At 35.8% G+C, this 14,332-nt stretch overlaps 4 protein-coding genes across 6 annotated transcripts in view; 1 reads left to right on the forward strand and 3 right to left on the reverse strand.

The window, feature by feature from the left end:
* LOC112043085 (eukaryotic translation initiation factor 2 subunit 3) overlaps positions 1-421 on the reverse strand; it is a 34,754-nt gene extending 34,333 nt beyond the window's left edge. Inside the window, exon 1 of one of the 2 annotated variants that reach the window (XM_024078352.2) lies at positions 127-397. In XM_024078352.2, the coding sequence (XP_023934120.1) occupies positions 127-186 (60 nt within the window). In that variant the 5' untranslated portion in view covers positions 187-397. Of the gene's footprint in view, positions 1-126 lie in introns of both variants that reach the window. The other variant, XM_024078351.2, reaches the window with a different exon arrangement.
* Positions 422-1,702: 1,281 nt separating this feature from the next.
* Positions 1,703-14,332, forward strand: part of LOC112043087 (ATP synthase subunit O, mitochondrial) — a 385,841-nt gene continuing 373,211 nt past the window's right edge. The window contains exons 1-4 of one of the 2 annotated variants that reach the window (XM_052884919.1): positions 1,703-1,888; positions 1,964-2,218; positions 2,994-3,185; positions 3,616-3,796. In XM_052884919.1, the coding sequence (XP_052740879.1) occupies positions 1,862-1,888; positions 1,964-2,218; positions 2,994-3,185; positions 3,616-3,771 (630 nt within the window). In that variant the 5' untranslated portion in view covers positions 1,703-1,861 and the 3' untranslated portion in view covers positions 3,772-3,796. Of the gene's footprint in view, positions 1,889-1,963; positions 2,219-2,993; positions 3,186-3,615; positions 3,889-14,332 lie in introns of those variants that run through there. The other variant, XM_024078353.2, reaches the window with a different exon arrangement.
* On the reverse strand, positions 4,557-5,601 carry LOC112043088 (c-Myc-binding protein). The gene is made up of 2 exons (XM_024078354.2): positions 5,442-5,601; positions 4,557-5,342 (listed from the first exon to the last, which is right to left on the reverse strand). The coding sequence occupies exons 1-2, from the start codon at positions 5,454-5,456 to the stop codon at positions 5,094-5,096; spliced, it is 264 nt and encodes an 87-aa protein (XP_023934122.2). The 5' UTR covers positions 5,457-5,601; the 3' UTR covers positions 4,557-5,093.
* On the reverse strand, positions 8,559-14,054 carry LOC112043089 (T-complex protein 1 subunit theta). Its single transcript, XM_024078355.2, has 6 exons — positions 13,868-14,054; positions 12,986-13,543; positions 12,283-12,657; positions 11,235-11,461; positions 9,516-9,711; positions 8,559-8,977 (listed from the first exon to the last, which is right to left on the reverse strand). The coding sequence occupies exons 1-6, from the start codon at positions 13,925-13,927 to the stop codon at positions 8,756-8,758; spliced, it is 1,638 nt and encodes a 545-aa protein (XP_023934123.2). The 5' UTR covers positions 13,928-14,054; the 3' UTR covers positions 8,559-8,755.

Raw genomic sequence — 14,332 nt, forward strand, 5'->3', positions numbered from 1 at the left:
GGTTATAAATGTACACATATGCATATTTGTAATATAGGCAACAAAAACAGTTTTATTTTTATATAACTATTTTAATATAAGTGGTAAATTCGGTTTAAAAATGCAATGAAGAAGTAGGAGACTTACTAGCTTCGATAAATCTTGATGATGCAAGTTTGACTGAGCTCGGCCCTCATTAGAAGTCATGGTTTCCCCCTTTTAGTATCAACTTTTTTCAGTGTAAAACAATACTAAGTACAAAGTGATAAGATTATTTTCAATGTAGGTAGCCCACACACTTTAAGAAGATCTATTTTATATGATAAACTTTAATGCGTGGCCATAGCTTTCGTAAAGTCCAGCTTTTTTTAGGTAATTTCTACCGCGAACCAAGCAAGACCAAGACAGCAAACCGAGGTGACATTTGACAATTGACTGTTGAGTGTTGACACTTGACATTTAAACTGTAGACGGAGAATTACTCTCTTTTATTAAAACTCTATGGAACTCTAAGAGCTCAGACGAGTTATATAGGGACCAACCTCGCTAGACGTTACCTCTTTGTCAAATTATATACTTATGATCAACTATCTATCTAATTAGAAACTACTGTTTTTATAGAACTCTCTAACGATGCCAATTTGTATGGTGATGGATAAAAAACCGTCAAAAACTTCTAGTTATATCAAATTTATAGTATAAACCATATATAAAAAGAAGCGATTCTTCGGCTGGAACAGCAAATCATCGATTTTTTTAGTAATCGAATATTCTGCGTAACGAGCACAGAATAAAGAATAATAGGCAAAAAACTAATACAATCTCGAGTCAGTGCGACTCTGCTTTGTAATTTGTGTCGCACTGTACGACAAAAAACGTTGCATTGGTAATTTTTAATATTATTCATGAAAAGTGGCGTCTTGAAAACTGTTCACAAAAATTTTAACAAAAAAATACAACCGACTTCAAAATCACAAAACAAAATCTACTAATATAACTAATAAGCGAAAAATAACATCGTATGTGCTACCTTTTGATCAGCTTGAAGGCGGTACTAAGTTAGCGCTTTGTTAATCATAGCCGTTTCTGAAAGAACTGTCTGAAAGTCCTAAATTTTTATGATTAAAATGTCTTGAATTCTTTCGGCCTTCCAAACGGCCTTCCAATCAAAAAAATATTTCAAATCGGTCCAGGCGTCTTTGAGTAATCGGTGAACATAACTAAAAACAAAAGATCCCAAGGAATAGATAACCTCCTTCTTTTTCTGAAGTCGGTTAAAAAACTAAAGAAATGGAGATTTTTTACAGGTATATATTTTTTATTAGTGAACGCGACTTCTATAGACTCATTTTGTAACATTCTTTATTCTGTTTTAGCGAGTTATGTAATGTGTTTGTTGATTAACAATTAATTGTATAAAATTACATTGTGTATATTGCTAATCAAAAATACAATAATAGTGTATATTGTAGTGTAAGGACACATAATATATTTGTAAGTGTTAAATATTTTCGATGTGTGTTAAACTCAAAAAACGACACACAATTTTGTTCGTGAATTTAGGTGCGAAGCACTAAGAGAGTATCTAAGAGTCAATAAATATTTATTAAATTAAGTTGTTAGGAAAAATGTTTAATGCTTAAAGTTTTAGAACTCAAAGTCATATAAGCATAAAAAACAGTAGATAGTCTTTGAAACACTTTGAGACGTCCTCCTCTGTCACTGTCAGCTGTCATCTTTGTCGAATTGTGGAATTTGAAAAGCCTAAGCCACAGACCGCAGAGAAAAAGTATTGAAAAGAAAAACATCGATTTGGTTTGGTTATCTTTTTCCACCCTTTTCCAATTAAACTTGCCGCACATAATTAAGAAAGGCCGGTACAATGGCAATGACGAAAACGAATATGCTGGTAAACTACATTTTGTTCCAAGCATTCAAACTAATACTTTAATAATATACTTTAACATTACGTAACTTTTTTCAGGTGCGCTCCCTGAGCACATCATCGGCTGCGGCCCAGCTTGTTAAGCCTCCTGTACAAGTATTTGGTTTGGAGGGTAGATATGCTTCAGCTCTATATTCAGCAGGTACAAAGAGCAAAAGCTTGGATGCAGTTGAGAAGGAACTGACTCAGTTCCAACAGTCTATTAAAACCGATGCAAAGCTGAAGGAGTTTATCATTAACCCTACTCTCAAGAGAAACCTTAAAGTAGATGCCTTGAAACATCTTGCTTCTAAAGTGAGTAGCTTAATCAAAACTATTGCATATGATATAAAATCATCATCCATCATCATCATTGAAAACCCCCCATGTTTGGGTTACTATTGAGCACAAGTCTCCTCTCAGAATTTCTTATTCGGTTAGGCTAATAGTCCATTATGCTGGGCCAATGTGTATTGCCAGACTTCACACACATAGATAATTAAGAAAATTCTCAGTAATACAGGTTTCTTTACAATGTTTTTCCTTCACCGCTTGAGACTTGATATTTAATTTCTTAAAATGCACATAACTGAAAAGTCAAAAGATGCATGCCCTGAACCGTCTTCAAACCTGTTTACTGCAAATATCACAAATTGTATGTTAAGTGAAGATTAAGAATGCCAAATTGTTATTGTGATTTCTATAGGAAAATTGAATCAGTCTCTAAATCAAAATTTTATTTTTAAGAGGGAAATTGCATGTTACTGCTAACTAACAATCCGAAATTGAAAGAAAACCAACATTGAATTAAAAGAGATCCTAAAAATTACCAAACAAGAAAAACATACTAAGTTCTATAAACACTTGCCTAAGTCTGAATAAGTGACTAATCAATATTGCCAATAATTTGATTTTCATAACTTATTTTTTTGCTATATAGGAATGTGTCCCAAATAAATTATCATTTTATAAGGTTTATATTTTATATTCATGGTTTCTATATTCATATTCATTAAAGCATACCACTACCACCTTTTACCCTGACCTAAATGGTAAATAAGTGAAACAAAAATTAAATACTTACTTTCAGACAAGTCTTTCTCCTACTACAGCCAATCTATTGGGAATAATGGCTGAAAATGGCCGTCTTGATAAATTAGAGGCAGTGATCAATGCTTTCAAAATTATGATGGCCGCTCACCGTGGAGAGGTCACCTGTGAGGTCATCACTGCCAAACCATTGGACCAGACCCAGAAGCAGAATCTGGAAGCTGCACTCAAGGTAAATAAAATGTCATAACTTCTTATTTTATTAGTATCAGACGGCCTACAGTTTTACCTGCACCTGCTTACTTCCTGTTACTATGAGAATACAGGGATAAAATATAGCCTATGTTTATCAGGGCTAATGTGGGATTCTAATAGTAAAAGAGTTTTTCAAATGGCTCCAGTAGTTTCAGAGCCTATTCAATTCAGATAAACAATCAAATCATTCTTCTTTATTAAATTATAGTAATGGCTTAACTTCTTAACCAATTTTGTCATTTATATTGTATCCTACAGGAGATTTTTATACCAGAAATTAAATATTTTTTTCCTCTTAAATCCATTAGAGGTCAGTCTCAGGACCATAATTTGATTTTCTGGAGTTTTACATTGGGCTGATATAGTAATAGTATGACATTATTTTTATAATATGTGTTTATTTCTAGAAATTCCTGAAAGGCAATGAAACCCTGCAACTCACTGCTAAGGTGGACCCATCGTTGATTGGAGGCATGGTTGTTTCAATTGGTGACAAATATGTGGACATGAGTGTTGCCAGCAAAGTAAAGAAGTACACTGAACTCATTAGTGCTGCGGTTTGAGAATCTAAATAATCCAGTACAATGATGTACTGTACAATGTAGCAAAGAATTATTTATCTGTATGTTAGTCATGTTCCATTTGGTTAAGTAAAGATCACAAACAACATGACAAGTAAATCTTTTATTTTAACCAACATCCTAAATACACTATCAACCAATCCACTTTAAATGTGATAAGTTGGTATAAGATCCAAGTCGCCAAGAGAATCAGATACTGTTTTGAAATATTTATTTATTCTCCATGTGCTGTGGCTTACAGTGTGTTGAAGTTTCACTTAGGCCTGTTTTATTTTTTATTAAACTTATTACTTTTTAAAATTACAAGTGATGAAAATAAAAGCCTTGAAATGGAGGATTGTAGTGGCACCAGGGAATTTTAGACATATTTTTGTAATATAGGCTTGTGGATAACACATTACTTGATGCTATGCAGTCATTGTTAAAAAAAAAGAAATGTGCGAGTCTCTGGATGCTCCACAGATGACAGAAGTGATAACTTCATGCTGCCATATGCGGGAAATAAAAGGAAGCCAGACAAAGTGGCACCGTAATGCTTTATATTACAAAGCAATTTACCTTCTCATAAGAATTTATCACTTAAAAAAATGGGAAATGTTCTTTAAGATCATTATCCTAAATACTTATTGATGTTTATGAACAAATTTGTTATAGGCCTAGAACATAGAAGCCCATGTTAGAAGTCATAATCACTTAAGAAAGCTGGATTAATGAAATCATTACATAACTTTGCTGTTTAGACTAAATATTAAATGAAACAGCAAACATTATTTCACCATTTTTTATTAGTAACCGAAAGTTTTAGAATTAATGCAATTTTTAACAATAAAAGCTGCTTTTCAGGTCACCTGTGTAATGTATAACAAGTTGTGATGTTTATAGGAATAGTGACAGAAATATTTTGGAGCATTTCAATGTCAATTAATAATCGAAAATTAAATGTCACATATTGTACAAATATGAAATTCTTAAACCTTACAAACAATAATTAACGAAACTAAAATAATTTGTGCATTATGCACATGAAAATCAACTCAACATTGTTCTAGAATCTAGATTCTAGAAACTTAATAAATATACTTATAATAAAAAATATTGAAACAGTCCACAAGTATTATTCAGGCGTGGACTGTTTCTATTTTTTTTTTCTTGACAAAAATATTAACAAAAAAAATTATTGTGCTTCCAGCACGTGAACTTAAAACATCTTATTCTTTAACAAATTAATAATTCTTTAGAATCAACAAGAGTTTTTGAGATCCATTTCACATTGAGATCAACAAATAGTTACACTAAGAATGCAATCATCCTTCTGTAGGCGGCGCTTCGCCTTTAAGCATGGCGTTCTCTACTTCAAGCTCGGCGATACGAGCCTTCGCAGCCTCCAGTTCGTCTTCACCTCCGTCTGTGCCAAGGTGTTTCCGCACGTACTCGAGAGCATCTTCTGGTTTATCTGGTTCTTCGTATAAACTTACGAGAACTTTTGTTAAGGCGTCCATAACGCCAGCACGTTCTAAATAACGTCTGAATTCTTCTCTTTTAGAGTCAATTGGCTGTAATAATAAAATGTGTGATAAACAAAATGATAAACTGTCACTATAAAAATATTTAATTCTGCACCGCTTCGTGTTATTAATTTAAGCGATAGTTACCTTATACGACGACATATTTTATCCTCTCTAATTTATAATTCTCTTTTTTCTTTAGATATTTTAGAAGGTACACCAAACCAGAAACCACCAGAAAACAAAATAATTTGCTTTTCAATTTCAAGCAAATATATGTCTTTCACAAATCACAAACGTCAAATGAAGATCACAGATCACTATAGACTAGAAAATGAAGATGTCTATTGTCTTCGATACTCTTTCTTTCTCTTGGGCACCAGTCTTTAGTCTTTGGTTTCTACTTATTTTTAAACCGACTTCAAAAAAAGGAGGAGGTTTCTCAATTCGACCGTATATATATATTTTTTTTTATGTGTGTTCGCGCATAACTTCATTTATAGACCAATTTGGATAATTCTTTTTTGGTTGGAAAGGAGATGTTCCGAGGGTGGTACCATGATAAGGAAACCAGGATCTGATGATGAAATCCTAGAGAAATCGAGAGGAACTATTGAAAATTGTAGGGGCGGCCAGTACGTTTCCTTATTTTTTCCTAAAGTATTTATATGCACTACAACTTACTGAAGGTCTGGAGTCGATCTGATGATGGAGCTGAATTACTGACAAGGGAACAACACACAACGGTTTACAGTAGTTACCTTGTGTTTGGGCTTGATAAATTTGTATTGATGAGAACTTTCCACCTAGATGTGTTGTGACTGTTATTAAGGGTCTAATGATGAAGACGAAGGACTGTTAAGGGAACTCCTCAACGGTTTACAATAGCTACCTTGTGATTGGGCTTGACTAATTTGTATTGATGAGAACTTTCCACCTAGATATGTTGTGACTGTTATTAAGGGTCTGATGATGAAAACTAAGGACAGTTAAGGAAACTCCTCAACGGTGGCTTTGGCTGGTCCTTTTTTCCAAGTAAATATATCACGCGACCAAAAACCGCGCCAAGTAAATATAATACGCGAACAAAAACGCGCGGCCTCCGGCCGCGCTTCACCATACACCGGCCTTCGGCCGGGAGTTCATATACCGTCCGATCCAAAATGTGCGTGTAAGCATTATAATATTATAAACAGAAAAAATATTTAAAAAAATATTATTCAATAATTAAGCATTTTTATCGTGATAATAAAGTTTCTAATTTTAAACATAAATTGTCCCAAAACTTGGAAAATTTAAAAAGTGACAACACTGTACTATCAATTATGGTACGTATATCTAGATTATTACCTCCTACCTACACACCTGTGGCACAAAAGTCGGCAAAATAGAAAGCCTTTTGACAATGCCGCGCCGCATATCGTAAAGGGTAGGTAGTAGGTACCATCGTTTTCGGCGCCCACTGTCTTTGAAACATCGCGCCGCCGCCGACACGTGCAATGTCTGTAATGCTGTTTAGTTTGCTTGCGCCACTCGCCCAAAATGCAGTCTTAAATTAGTAGTAGTAGATCTATTTGCGACAGAGCTATTACTGTGTTCCAGAGTAGAAGGGATAGTTTCTGGTGTAATGTATGTTCAAGGAGTGGAAAATGATCCACTAACCATTAATTTATCTGCCATCGTCCATCTGCGTAAATTAACTTTTCGTGTTTACACACATCACAACACGCCAGTTATGCAAGCACGCATGCATGATTGTACATAGCACAAGATGATAAAGCACCTTGACAAACCCATCACCTTGTTGTGTGTACTTGTGTGTTTACTTGCCCATTCAATACCGCTTTGAATAGAAACGTGTAAACGCAGCACAAAACATAGATGGCGGCGTTTTTATTTTGTAGTAATGCCTACTAATAATTAACCTCAACTTTTGTGTTGCCATGTAAGTTTTTATAATTTTGCATTTTTTTATGTTAATTTCGTGCAGGGAAAAAATGTATTTCTTTAAAAATAAGTACTGCATAAAAATAATGTATACACGATACCTAAGTACACCCTAAAGGGCCGGACGGTATTTCCTATAACACACTGTATAGAGCCTCGGCCCGTCGCTTCAGCTGGTCATTTTATCCAAGTAAATATAATGCGAAAAAAAAAACGCGCGGCCTTCGGCCGCGCTTTATCATACACCAGTCTTCGGCCGGGGGGTTCATATATATAGCCTCTGACCGTGGCTTCGGCTAGTTATTTACCCAAGTATATATAATGCGCAAACAGAAAACGCGCGACCTACGGCCGCGCTTTACTGTACACCGGCCTTCGGCCGGGGGGTTATTATATGGAGCCTCTGACCGTGGCTTCAGCTGGTCATTTTATCCAAGTAAATATAATAAAAAGAAAAAACGCGCGGCCTTCGGCCGCGCTTTATCATACACGGGCCTTCGGCCGGGGGGTTCATATATAGAGCCTCTGACCGTGGCCTCGGCTAGTCATTTACCCAAGTAAATATATTGATTTTCATATTTCGTATTTTTAACATACGAGTATAACTAAAAATTTTAATAAAAAAAAACAACCGACTTCAATATCACATAAATGTATCCACTAAACTAAAAAGCAAAAAATAATATTGTATGTGCTACCTTCTGATCAATTTGAAGGCGGTGCCAAGACAGTGATGCATTTACAAATGCAAAATGCAAAATCACATTTATGTGATTTTGAAGTCGGTTGTTTTTTTTATTATTTAAATATTTAGGATGGCTCTAAGGTCTAGTAGCTCTATAAACTTTGTTAATTTTTATTGCGGTCATTTAAAGAATTTAAACAAGTATAAAAATAAAAATGAATCTATCCCTTGGTCACGACATCACGCGTGAACTTCTGGACGATTGTGACTAATGACTATCTCACCCGGATGGTAAGTGATAATGCAATCAAAGATGGAAGCGGGCCAACTTGTAAGGAGTAGGATAAAAATCCACAACACTTTTCGGTTTCTACACGCTTGGCGGTTCGTCTATGCTGGTAGGGTTGTACCTAGCCACGGCCGAAGCCTCAAGCCACCAGCCAGACCTCTCAAGAAAATCTCAATAGGCCCAGCCGGGATCAAACCCAGGACCTCAGTCTTGTAAATCCATTGCGCCACGGAGGCCGTCATATATGCTATTCTACTCAGACTAGGTATTTTCAGAATGATGTCTGACTGTGTGTTGCTATAACTTATAATTCTCTGAAGTAAACTAAAAATAAAACCCAACATTATATTAAATAAATTTTAATACTTAGTATCATTAGACACGTTAGTACAACTAAAATGTTATAATTTTGTAGAGCACAAAAATTATTATAATGAAGCTTTCACACAGGAGGTGCAGCTGTTAAAAATAAATGTGTTTAATTAAGAATTTAAATATTTTCATTTTAACAATTATAATTAACTGTTGATTTTTGTGTTATTACGATTCATCATCACTGCTGGCCTTTGCTTTAGGTTTTGGTCCACCCGCTCTCTTCGCCATGATGATTTGATCAACCTTCAAAATTGTAGTTGCGGCTCCAACTGCATATTTCAGGCCCCAGTACTTCAGTACATATAAATCGAGAATACCTTTTTCATTTACATCACAAACTCCATTGTTTTCTGAATCAATATCAAATCCAGCGTACTTATTGTTTTCCTGCAGCAAAAAAATTTTAACTATTTAAAATACATTTTTTTTACCCCAAACCCCAATTTCACAAGACATTGAACTATTATGCATAACACGAAGTAGACATAATAAAGACAAGTATTTACTGTTTAAATATATTAGACTATCGAAAGCCTGAGGCTTTGTTGTCCCTTAGACCTTAATCTGGCCCTCTTGCATTTCAAGACCAAGATAAGATAAATCTGTTCGCTGTTCTCGAGTTTTAGTGAGACTAATGAACATAGATAGATAGATATCAATTTAGATAGATTAGATATGCAAATCACAAAACCTCGCAAACTTTACCTCTCAATATTAATATTAGATATTAGTTTTACACTTTTATTTGGCTTTCCACATTGACCTCTTGACGTTTTTTGGTCGCTGATTGTGCTACTTTTTAATAGGAGATCAATGGCTTTTCACAATAGTTTACTAATGATAAAGTATAGTAAAAAATGTTCATTCATCATAATGTTTCAAACAAATATCTGTGGGAATAGAATTTCAAAAATTATAAAATTACCCTGTGTGCTTTATAAATATTGTTGATAACTTCTGTGGCGTTCGCTCCCGAGTTGTCGGCTAAAGCGCGCGGAATGCTCTCAAGTGCTACAGCAAATTTACGGACAGCGTACTGTTCCAGTCCTGGCAGTGTATCAGCATATTGCATAAGCTGTTGAGCCAATTCTATTTCAGTTGCCCCAGCACCAGCCACAAATCTAAAAAATTCAAATCATCAAAAAAAGTAATCTTTTGTTAAAAGCTATACCAATATTACAAATTTTTGATTTGATATTGGATAACAATTGCAATTAGGTATATCCTTTTGATTCCATATATTTTGGCACCTTACATGTTGAATTTTTAAAAATCCCTCAGAAGTTTATTTATTTATTAGGTTTATTTACAATCACTTTCAGTAACTAAAATAATAAAATTTAACTTATCAATATAAGTGGATGTAAAGGAGTGATTGGTTTTCGTAAATAAGTAAAGGGAATCCTAAATGTAATGGTAAATAAAAATTCAGCACAATCAATTTTTGAATTTGACTATTATAATATGTAAATAATAAGTCAGCCAAATTCTGCAGTACCTCTACTCATCATCTGTCAACTGATTCCCAAGTGCGAATCTGACAAGTGCAGGAAGGGTTCCGTTAATAAAAAAAAACAAGTTTGTGATATGTGAGGCCCATAAATAATAATTTTATAAATTTTTTTTTTGGTATTTGTCATTACAGCAGCAACAATAACATCATTGGTGAAAATTTCAACTGTCTAGCTATTTTATTTTATCATTTGTACTTTTTCCCATTTTGTTGAATGTGTTTCCAGAGTGTGGTTTATTATTATGTTCTAACTATGGAAAATCTGTAATTGGCTGTAGCATATAGGAAATATTGAATAGTTTTATGTTTGGTAATGCTGTTGATTTTTCTTTATTATAAATAAATAAATTACAGTTCATGAGACACAGGTACAACCTGGTAACAACAGATACTTTATACTAGAATCCCGTTTTACCCTTTAGGTACAAAAATAAAAAAATAAAAAATAGCCAGGATGGGTGAATTAATTGATTTCACATCTTCATCATCATCATATCAGCCGATGGACGTACACTGCAGGACATAGGCCTTTTGTAGGGACTTCCAAACATCACGATACTGAGCCACCTGCATCCAGCGAATCCCTGCGACTCGCTTGATGTCATCAGTCCACCTGGTGGGGGGTCGGCCAACACTGCGCTTACTAGTGCGGGGTCGCCATTCCAGCACTTTGGGACCCCAACGTCCATCGGCTCTTCGCACTATGTGCCCCGCCCATTGCCACTTCAGCTTCGCAACTCGTTGAGCTATGTTGGTGACTTTGGTTCTTCTGCGGATCTCCTCATTTCTGATTCGATCACGCAGAGATACTCCTAACATAGCTCGTTCCATCGCCCGCTGTGTGACTCTGAGCCTTCTTATGAGGCCCATAGTTAGCGAGCAATTCTCGGAACCATAAGTCATCACTGACAACACGCACTGTTCGAAGACTTTTGTCTTCAGGCACTGAGGAATTTCGGACGAAAAGATGTCGCGAAGTTTCCCGAATGCAGCCCAGCCGAGTTGGATTCGACCGTTCACTTCTTTCTCGAAATTGGACCTACCTAACTTAGCACTAGCAGGAAGTTAAAGTTAGTCAGTCAGTTGTCCTGTTAAATAGATCATTATTGTATTATTTGACATGAAAATTACCTTCCATCTCTAGCAATGCCTTTGAATGTATTCACACCATCATCTATGGCTCTTTCAATATCATCCATGTAGTTTTCTGTTGAACCTCTTATAACTACTGTAGAGATGCGAGACTCTTTGCTCTCCATGTTGAACACAACAACACGGGTGTCTCCAACCTCTTCCACTCTGACTGCATCACAGTATCCTAGCTCTTGAGCTGTCGGTGTAGTTAATCTGGGCAGTACCTACAAGGCATATTATTATTTGTAAAATATGTAAATAGTTGTAACTATTATTCATCAGCGTCATCAACAGTCTATTTTAACATAGTGGACTGCCAATATAGACTGTTAATGATACTATATAGTTCTCCCTCTTTAGAGGAGCTACAGAAGCTGCTGCCTATAGGCCATGCTGCATCAATGCAGGTTGGCAGGGTTAGGGATAGTATTGAATTCTCTAACAATCAATCCAATGTTATGGCTGATGGACTGATGGCTTACTGTAATACCACCGTTTTCCACACTCCAGCAAAAGAATATAATTATCATCATCATCATCGCCGTCGTCGTCGTCGTCGTAGTCGTCGTCGTCGTCGTCGTCGTCGTCGTCGTCGTCGTCATCATCATCATCATCATCATCATCATCATCTTCGTCATCATCATGATCAACCCATATTCAGCTCACTGCAGCACGGGTCTCCTCTCAGAATGAAAGAGGTAGGCTAATAGTACACCATGCTGGCTCAATGCAAATTGGTAGACACATCGAGAATTAAGAAAATTCTCGGGTATATAGGCTTCCTCATGATGTGAATATCTTAGCACTCCATGGATTCACTGTGCGGGTGCCGGGTCCATTGCATGGTAGAGAGAAAAACACTCAGGACTTGGACTACTGGATGTAGGGTTAAGGAATTCCTTGATAATTGTATGCTATGATCTTTTAAACTACACAACTGATTTAAATGCAGTTTTCAATGATAGATAGTGATTCAATAATATACATGTGTTATAATAAAAATGTCATGGTTCAGGACTTGAGGGTTTCAAATAATTCTACTTACCACACCATTAACAGTTTTGGCCAGGCGACGTAAATCAAATTTGGAATTAAGACGGACCCCCATTATACCATACTTGTTAAGGAAATGCAGAGCCATATCTCCAAATTTAGCTCCAGCAACTATAACTTTCACTCCGGTATCTGATATTTCTTTTATTTGTTTCTCCAGTAGAGATTCCTCCCCCTTGCTAAAGTTTAAAAGTTCATCAGCAGTCTTGATGAGCACTGTGCCTTTTGTTTCTGTTTGAGTGATGTCTACTGGGCACGAGTAAATTGCAACTTTCGCTTTTAAGGCACTTGATACATCTCCTTCAACTTCCCGTTTGAACACCATTCCTGAGAGGACTTCTGATTGAAGTAGACCAGCTCCCAGGATCTATAATAAAACAAATATTGTATAATAGGTATAATATACCTAGGACATATGATCCAGTTAGGTAGGTCCAATTTCGAGAAACTTTGCAACATCTTTTCGTCTGAAATTCCTGAGTGCCTGAAGACAAAAGTCTTCGAACAGTGCATGTTGCCAGTGATGACCTATGGTTTAGAGACTTGGGCGCTAACTAGCGGTAACAATGAGGAGATCTGCAGAAGAACCAGAGTCACTGACATAGGTCAATGAGTAGAGAAGCTGAAGTGGCAATGGGCGGGGCACATAATTTTATTAATTTTTCAAGTATTTGACTAAAATTCATGTAACATACCTTGCATATTCTGACATTATCTACATTGAATGTGGTTTTGTCAGGCAGGATTGCAACAGCAGCTCTAGCAACAAGGCTAGTTATAAAATCTTCATTTCCATACTGTTTGGACATTATTGATGGTTTAATACCCCTGATAACAGCCTCAACATTTTTAGGGTCCTTGATTTCATGACAAACGAGTCCTGGGAGTAGTTCTAAGCACTTATCTAGTGCTTTTTCATAGCCCTCTGCAATTTCACTGGTTGTGACTCCAAGACGTAGAAGCTCATCAGCTGCCTCAAGCAAGGCTCCGGACAAAACTATGACAAAGTTGGTGCCGTCACCAACTTCAGCGTCTTGCATCTGACTAGCTAACACCATAAGCTTGGCGGCAGGGTGCTCCACATCGAGCTCTCGTATTATTGTGCCCGCATCACTTGTGACAAATTGTTTATCAATATGGTTTATAATCATCTTGTTCATACCATTGGGACCGTACGCGGACCGAACGCTTTGTGCGAATTGCTTGCATGCATTTATATTTCTATAGACTGCTTCTTCTAAGCCAGAAAACATCTGAAACGCGGAAAATTAAAAATGTTTTATTAAAGTCATTTTATTTTATTATACAGAGTGACACCTTTGTAATGGTCTTGGTCAAAAAGCTCTTGATTGAGAAATATAGGGGGGCTAAACTTTTGAGATCCGCATTGAATAAATGAATAATGAAAATCCCTGTACATTTAAATTTAAATTAAATATTTGTGCATACTTAATGTGTAAATGCATTAATTTAACGATATATTTATGTATTAATGTTATAATTTTCCAAATAAAATATCATACGGACACCACTGCACATGACGGACAAAGATTTTGGTTATGATATTTACAACTTACCCGCGCCCCTTCTTTTAACATTTGTGGTACTCCTGGTGCTTTAGGTATGTGAAGAGCCATTTTGGAGATTTATTTTTTTAGTAATAAGTGTAATAAAACTTGAAAAATCAATTTATCTGTTCAAGTTAACCGCACACTACCACAGGCAAACCATAGACAAGAAACACAAAATATTCTTCTCTAGAGTAGACTGATAGACTTTATCTATGAATAATGTTTTTTTTAAAACGATGAATAAACTTAATAGCTCAAGATTCTAACATTTTTGAGCCTTTACTTACAAGGTAACGGAAAAAAGATAGCAAGCTGCATTAATTTTGATTGAGACCTTTAAAATAAATCTATGATTGAGAGCCGTTGTAGCCAGACCTTCTTGATTGGTCCTAGAGGTTAGTTTCCTTAGCTTAGTAAGCCACCACGGTCCTTTCAAATCGTACGTTTTTTTCAGCTTTTTTAAATGACCAA

The sequence above is a fragment of the Bicyclus anynana genome, chromosome 13 (assembly GCF_947172395.1).
Source record: "Bicyclus anynana chromosome 13, ilBicAnyn1.1, whole genome shotgun sequence".
NCBI lineage: Eukaryota > Metazoa > Arthropoda > Insecta > Lepidoptera > Nymphalidae > Bicyclus > Bicyclus anynana.

Coding starts and splice junctions, on each gene's coding strand:
- LOC112043089 (XM_024078355.2), bottom strand. CDS start 13,927: ATGGCTCTTCACATACCTAAAGCACCAGGAGTACCACAAATGTTAAAA. Junction 11,462..12,282: donor CCAAAACTGTTAATGGTGTG/GTAAGTAGAATT, acceptor TATGCCTTGTAG/GTACTGCCCAGATTAACTAC. Junction 8,978..9,515: donor ATATTTATAAAGCACACAGG/GTAATTTTATAA, acceptor TTTTTGCTGCAG/GAAAACAATAAGTACGCTGG.